General features: G+C 40.2%; 1 protein-coding gene across 1 annotated transcript; it reads right to left on the bottom strand.

The window, feature by feature from the left end:
- Window positions 1–672: 672 nt before the first annotated feature.
- camlg (calcium modulating ligand) lies at window positions 673–6749 on the bottom strand. The gene is made up of 4 exons (XM_085364006.1): window positions 6456–6749; window positions 4543–4985; window positions 4340–4405; window positions 673–2867 (listed from the first exon to the last, which is right to left on the bottom strand). The coding sequence occupies exons 1-4, from the start codon at window positions 6604–6606 to the stop codon at window positions 2676–2678; spliced, it is 852 nt and encodes a 283-aa protein (XP_085220132.1). The 5' UTR covers window positions 6607–6749; the 3' UTR covers window positions 673–2675.
- Window positions 6750–7746: the final 997 nt, after the last annotated feature.

The raw sequence follows: 7746 nt of genomic DNA, 5'->3' as shown, positions 1-7746 counted from the left end.
GCCCCTATTAAATACTACACCATTACAACCAGAGGAGCGTGAGCTGTTGAAGGCAGAATGGATCCATGCTTTCATGTTGTTAACATCAAATTCTGACCTTACACTTTCAATTGTGCAAGAGTTTGTTGGTTTGATTCCAGCTACAGACACAAATACCCTTTAGGGTTACATCCTGTCTAAAACGCTGCCAAACCAAACATGCTTGACCATGCTTACATGGCTATACAGGCATTTAGTTACTGCCCTGTGATTGGCTGATTAGATTAGATACATATTTTTAATAACCTAAATTTAGTCATTTCAGTTCCCTTGGTCTTTCAAATTAAGGCTTTTTCAAAGTTTGGCTCAATAACTGACTGCCAAAAAAAAAAAAAAAAGAAGAGGTGAGTCACACAAGTAGTATTTATTTGGTATGAATTGTTCGGTTGCTCATTCATCTTTTGGAGCAGAGACTGTTTACATCACATCAACACTACATTTGTTACTCACGTTCAAATATGTAAGATACCGCAAGAGCCATTAAAAACAGTATCTGCAAATTTACCTTATCAAAAAACAATCAAGTAGGTCAGACAAGTTGTAGGATAAATTACACCAAGTCATTCACATGGAAAAAATATTCACATTCATAAATTAATCAGGTTAAAATTACAAATATGAAACAAGGACAGCACAGAAGTAGAGAGAGCATACTGTATATTTATGCAAGTATGTATGAGAGAGGCTTGAACAAAGCAAAGCAGGATATGTCACCAGAATTACTCAACACAAATAAGCATACGAAGTCCCACTGCCTCACACAAAACTGCAGTGACAGCACTTTCTAGTAAAACCCCCCAAAACACTCTCAGCGTGTATAAAGTTCACCGCGGTTTTAAGCTCACCGAGCTTAATAAAGTACACAAAACATACAAGGGCTAAACTCTTCATCAGACGTAAACAAAGAAGGAAATTGTTTGTAACGTAAGTGGACCCTTCCCAAAGATCAGAGAAAATGTGATTTTTAAAGCAGTGCTATGAGGAAAAGAAAATCCCTCAGAAATGGGAAGGTCCTCAACACTCGACTATCTTTAAAATCTCTAACTGAAGGTTGGAGGGCCATCTATGTAAAAGTTTGTTTTGTAGAAAAATCAAAGAAGCTCACAGTTTGAGGCAATCCAGAAATTCTGTCATTCTTCCTCATTCCATTTATACCAGAGTAGTTTTGTTCTTCCCGGCCTCTTCTACCTCTAAGATCTCAGTCTTTTTAAGCCAGCTCATTCTGATGGACAGAAATGTTTGATACGGCTCTTTCTACAACAGATTATTAGTGTGGTTAAACGATGTCTAACTGCTGGCCTCTTTCTCTCCTTCTTATTATTTGTTTTAAATAGGCTGTGCAGCAGTGTCGGAGGTCATCCGAACCTCTCCACTCAGAGAGAAGCAACGTAACTGTGAGATCTCTGAGATTAATCACAGTATTCACAAAAAAGCTGAATTAATAAACCTGAGAATAAAAGTCAGAAAGCAAATTTCTGAATCTCAGGGCGAGTATTTTTCCAACGCTGCTCGAGTTAAACGTTTCTCACACTTTTGTTTGCGGGAGATTTTTCTACTGGGCTGCTATGCTACGATCTGTGACACAGCTGTCACGTCTCTATCTCGTCTACAGCTCTGGTGTGGACACTGCAATCAGCAGGGGTGTTTATGTACCGTATGAGAAAGAACAGAAAACTGCTGCTTCTGTCAATGTCATTCATACTGTCAATTGTAACGGATCAAGAAACTTCTCCAATCTTTCCTTGCAAGGTTGTACCAACGTCACTTTCACAATGTACAAATGAAGCACTTCAACCTAAAAGGCCAGCAGTGTTCTGCGTTTGATTTGAGTGGCATGAACTGAAAGTGAGTTGACCCTGTGCGATGCCCTAAGTTGACAAAAAGATTACCGTACTATAGTGTTGTAGACTAGCTACCTCCAAAATTCTCCAGCAGTTTTCATCGGTTTGACAGCAGATTTTGGTTTTACAGAAGAGTTAGAACCCTGCTGAGGAATCTGGCTGAAAATATGACACCCTGCTCAGACTAACCTCAACTTTGGAGGTTATTACTCCGCAGAATGACTCACAGGCTTGGCGATAATTCAAAGCGTTCTGACTCAACATCTTGTTCAGCAAACAATTGTTCCTATCAGGTGTCAGATTTTGAATTATGACCCAGCCTTTGAGGAGTCTCCAGTGTTTCCCCTTCATAAGTTAAATGCAATCTGTGGCTGCCCACTGGGATGTCAGACTGATGACTGTACAGTAATCCAATCTTCGGCGTGATACTTCCCATTTTCCGTACTAATAAATATCCTTCGGCGCAATAAATGGCAGTACATTCTTTACACACAGGTAACACAGGTTTCACAGCTTCTGTTCAGAGAAATATTAACCTGGAAGTCTGTAACAAACACCGAACTTTGTGGTTGGGCGTAGCTTTAGCGTTAGTGAAATCCCGAAGAGCTCAAATGACGAGCACTCGTCCAGCTGGCGTGTGCGGGCCTGATCATAAGGCAGCAGGGGTTCACCTCCAGACTGTCAATGATAAACAAGCACCTAAGGGTGCAAATGAGCATGCCTATGTTGCTATGAGAGATGGGAGGGGACAGCAAAAAAGGAGGGGTGGGGGTTTACAGAGGTCCTTGTAACCTATCAGGGAGTCTCTGAGCCAATGAAGAGCAGTATCTCATGCGAGAGGATGAAGGTGAAGAAGTAGACACAGAGGTCAGCGAAGACGTCACCCATCCTCCTGTAGGTGTCCATGGAGCGATTGATGACCTCGGCAGGGATGCCGGACAGTAACAGGGCAGCAGTTAGCACAGTGGTCTGGGTCTTCTTCTCTACCTGCAGAAACAGGAGAACCCAAAGCACATTATATGCAAATATATGTGCTTACTTCTCATTATTAATCAATCTATTTTTGCACTAAATAAATCAAGATTAAAATGTTCAAAAACTAAAACTCTATTAGAAATTTGTGCCAAAAGTTCCTTCAGTGGCCACTTGAGGCTGGCTCAAAGAGCAAGTCAATCCCCATAGACTCCCATGTTAAAATGTCCAGCTTTGCAGCAGAAAGAAACATGTTTACAACCTGCTTTGGTTGTAAATTAAGTGGAGTCACTGAACTGGACCTCTCCATCTATTCTTCTGGTGATGACTTAACAATCCACCAGCTTTTCCAAATATGATCACTTCTTATTTAAAAACAAGAACAGCAGCTGTTAAAATTAAACCCTGAGCCTTCAAAATGAGTCCAAAACTAGTGGGTGATGTCACGGTGGCTATGTCCATGTTTTAAAATATCACTGGACCCTCTGTGGCATAAATTCAAAATGCTCCTGGAAATATTCCTCACATATTTTGGACCATACTGACATTAAAGCACCACACAGTCGCTGTGGATTTGTTAGCTGAACATCCATTATGCAGATCTCCAATTCCACCACATCATAAATGAGTACAGTGAACTCAACGTCATGCTCATGAAAGCAGTTCAAGAAGATGGGTATACTGTAGTCATAATGGGATGGGCATGGTCGGCAACAGTACACCAAAATCTGACCCTACTATCTGAATGACACAGCAGAAATTCAGACTCATTGGAACAGGCAGCATTTTTCCAAACTTCTATTGTCCAATTTTTGAGACCCTGTATGAGCTGTAGCCTCAGTTTCCCTTTCTTAGCTGACAGAAGAAGCACCTGGTGTGGTCTTCTGCTGCTATAGCCCATCTGCTTCAAGGTTCAGGGTATTTTGCATTTAAAGGTGCTCTTCTGTATACCTTAGTTTTAACAAGTTCTTTGAGTCAAACCCTCAACATGGATTTTTCTCACAGAGAATTGCTGATCATAAGATATTTTCTCTTTTTTCAACCATTCTCTGTAAACCCAAGAGATGATTGTCTGGGGAAATCTTAGTAGATCAGTTTCTGAAATACTCAGACTGCCTAACTGGCACCAGAAACCATGCTATGTTACATTTGAATCATCTTTCATTCCCAGATTTTCTGATGCTCGGTTTCAGCAGGTTGTTTTAATCTGTCTAGTTGTTGAACAGGTATTTGTCTTTTCCTTATTAGCAAATAGTTTTTATTGTACTTTGTATGAACTTGGCATTGGTTGAGAAGATTGTAGCTAAAAAGACTGGGCTGTCAGACACAGCACAACTACATCGGAACAACTGCAATAGGTCATTGTATTTGATTTTCTATTTATACAGAGAAAAACAAAACTAAAATATTATTCGTAGTGCTGTCCGCTCTGCATGCACAATGTGTGCATGCAGAGTGACGAGAGTCTTAAAAAAATAAAAACTCACCTTTGGAAAGTATTTGGACAACCCCATGTAGGCCAGTTCAAGTGTCAAAAATGGAGCAAATATTGACTAAAATAAAACAAGATAAATGTAGCATTAACAAACAAATAAATAAATACATATTTGGTACTGATACTGGCATAAAATGTAAAAATGAACTCCTTACTAGTGCACTAACAAGTCTGTGTTAAAAACCAAAGGCTCACCAGATACTTGCAGACAAAAACCCTGACAAAAACAGCAAGGAGGACGCTGCCGATGAGCCTGAAGACCCTGAAGGGATCAAACTCCTCTGAGTCCGACCTTCCATCCTCGGCCGGCTTTTCATTGGCCAGCTGACCCCGAAGCTTCATGGCATCATCAAAACGAGAAAAGTAGGATGCAGAGAGAAAGCCTGGACGAGGAGAGCCACTGACATCATCTGACGGCCGCTCGCCCCTCGGTCTCCGCCGGACTCCTCCGATATCATCTTCTGAGGATCCTCCGGGTGGCTCACTGGAGAGCTCTGGCAGGGGTGAGCCTCTCCTCTCCGGGGTGGAGCTGTGGGAGTGACTGCCAATCCCTGGAGACGGTCTCGGAGAAGATGAGGCAGTGGACCATGGCTCTAGAGGCAGATGGAACCGGGGTTCTGCAGGACGCCGCGACGCTCCTGACAATGAGAAGACAATAATCAATAATATGACATTAGCTAGTGCTAAAATGATTGGTCACCCCCCCCCCGTCCCAAAAAACCCCAAATCCAGGTGTGATGTAACTGCAGTTTTAGCTTTAATTCAAAAGGATTTAACAAATTAATTAATTATCTTTATAAACAAATTGCAAGCAGTTTAGATTTTGTACAGGGGACTATGGTTTTACTTCAGTTCAGAGACAGCATAATATGGATAACAGATTGTAGTACCAGTAAGTTTCCATTAAGTTTTTTTTTTTTGCTGGGTCTGACGGCGTGAAGACACTGATGAGTTCCAGCTTGTCTGTGTTGTTTAAGTTAAACTGGGAAGTTAATGTCAGCATAATTTTTTGCCTCACAGTGTTCAAGAGCACAGGAGTGAGTGAGAACAGAGAGGTCTGAGCAAAAACAATCAGGACTTGTCAAAACTCATAGTATGTTCCACAGAATTGAGAATTTCAACACATTCAAGTCTGGGAAGATTGATTTTGGATATTTAGAGTAAGATAACTTCAGCGAGGGCACTCATGATGATGGAGGAGGACCTGGGCTTGGTAGATATGGCCACACTGAAGAAGAGGGCTTGAAGAAGTCAATTAAGAAGAGAACAGTGACTGATGATGATGGTCGCTTCGATCACTTTTTGAAACATGATAACTATGATGTGTCGCCAAAGAAAGGGAATGACATCATAGACAGTACTGCTGGTGTTGTGCCATAGAGTGATTGTCTGCCACTTCTGATTTTTCTATGCATTTTCAATGTATAATATCTTTGCTTATTGTACCTACATTATAATAAATACAGTCATTTTTGGCCACTTAAAATATCTCAATAATTATTTGTTGCAATTTCAGCCCCCTTTTGGCCATATCTCTCTATTCTTCATGTCAATGACACTTTTTACCCTGATAAATAAAGGATATATAAAAGTCACAGCCAAAAACCAACTGCAGCTTTTACCTTGTCACTCACTCCTGTGCTTTCTGGTTCCAAATGACTAGATATTTGTTACAAGAGATATGCTTGGCATATATGTACTTTTTGTTTTCTTATGTACTGACTACTGCAGCTTCTCTGCAGGTGTCTTAAAGCCTGTGTGCAATAAGACAGGTTGGCTGAGGTACCTTCTATCTACACTGCTGTATTGTTGTGTATTAATTATTCTGTTTATCAGAGCTGAGCAGCCTGTGAGCCACCCTCTGATCTCCACCTGCTAATGCTAACAACATTTAGCATGATTTGAATCCCAAGCTGCTGCCATTTTCCTCTTCTACTTAATATATCTGTAGTGAGCCCGATTATTTACATAGTAAGTTATGGTCCTAAAAGACAGCACTAACGTCCTAACTGCAGCCGCAGGATGAGGCGGGTCTCTGTCACGACAGCGTGTTTCAATAGGAAAGACACGCCCAGGAGAAATTCAGAGGATCGTTTGTTACCGATTACCGTTATTTTCAGGCTCGTTTTTGGTGATTCCCACGATCCTGTTCATCCTGTCCTCTGAATTCATGAGCAGCCTTTTCCTCCGGATCTCCGCTCTTTTCTGTGCCGCCGACATGGAGCCCGTCTTCTCCTCGCTGGCCTCCCCGGACTCCATGTCGATAATTAAGTAAATGACCCTTTAATGCAAACTCAACCCACAGTACATAAAGCTAGTGCTTCAGTAGCTCACGGTACACGACACAGAAGCCTCAGACCACTGAATTAAACGCTTAACACGAAAGAGCGACGAGCCTTAACTGTGGCGCACAGTGATGATGTCAGCACGGCTTTTTTAGATTACGTCAACGATATGCGATGATTGCGACGGTCAATAGTAATAAAATAATAATAATAGTGAAGGGGCCGGATGGGTATATTCTGCAAAAAGGCAAATTTACAACAAAACGGGTCATATATTTAAAAGAGAAAGGTGATATTTAAAACAAATAAAAACAAATGGCAAGTTTACAAGAAAAAGGTAAAAAAAAAAAACTATATAAATTTATGGTAAATAAATTTATTTGTTCTTAGTTTGTTTAAATCCTCAGCCTCTTTATGCCTTTAATCGGCTCTAATACGCCTTCATAAAACTGTATAACAATATTAGCATTTAACGAGCATATAAAAGTACAAAGAAACACTAAGGAAACAGTGTGTTCTGAGTGGCAAAGCATAAGCATAACAAAGCATAAAGCATAAAAAACGGGATAATTTCATTTTTAGTTTCATTTTTGTTTTTCGAAATGGCACCAAATTTTAGATTTTCTCTAGACCTCAAGAGGCTGGAAGTGACAAGTTCTGCCTTTTAAAAAAAAAATCCATTTCTGAATGGTCTGTAGTGTTAATAGGAAAAATAGCTCTAACCTCTAGGTTTGGAGTATTCTTTACTCAAGCTGAAGTAAAAAGTGCATTAACGATGCAAAAAAAATCAGACCTGAAATAACAATTTTTTTCAGTTAATTATATAAAAGCAGGGCATATTGATTTAAATAATTGTAACTGAGCTATGGAAAAACTGAAGAAATGAAACAACTTGATCATTTTATTTGTTTCATCTTTTGGTCATTGGTTATATTAAAGCAATGAAGTGATATAATTAAAGGTCTGAGAAAAATGCTTATTGCAAATGTCAACACAGCACATACTGATGCTGAAAAACAGACAGACAGATATCACTAAAAGCCTGAACTTACCACAACTTTCATACCCTTGATGGGTGTCTGTACATCTCACACTCTATGGGCCTCTGTTAGCA

This window comes from Diplotaxodon limnothrissa, linkage group LG10 (assembly GCF_057381915.1).
Source record: "Diplotaxodon limnothrissa isolate DT_005_m linkage group LG10, D_limnothrissa_male_GT1.1, whole genome shotgun sequence".
Taxonomy (NCBI): Eukaryota; Metazoa; Chordata; class Actinopteri; order Cichliformes; family Cichlidae; genus Diplotaxodon; species Diplotaxodon limnothrissa.
This window is presented reverse-complemented; position numbering and strand designations above follow the sequence as displayed.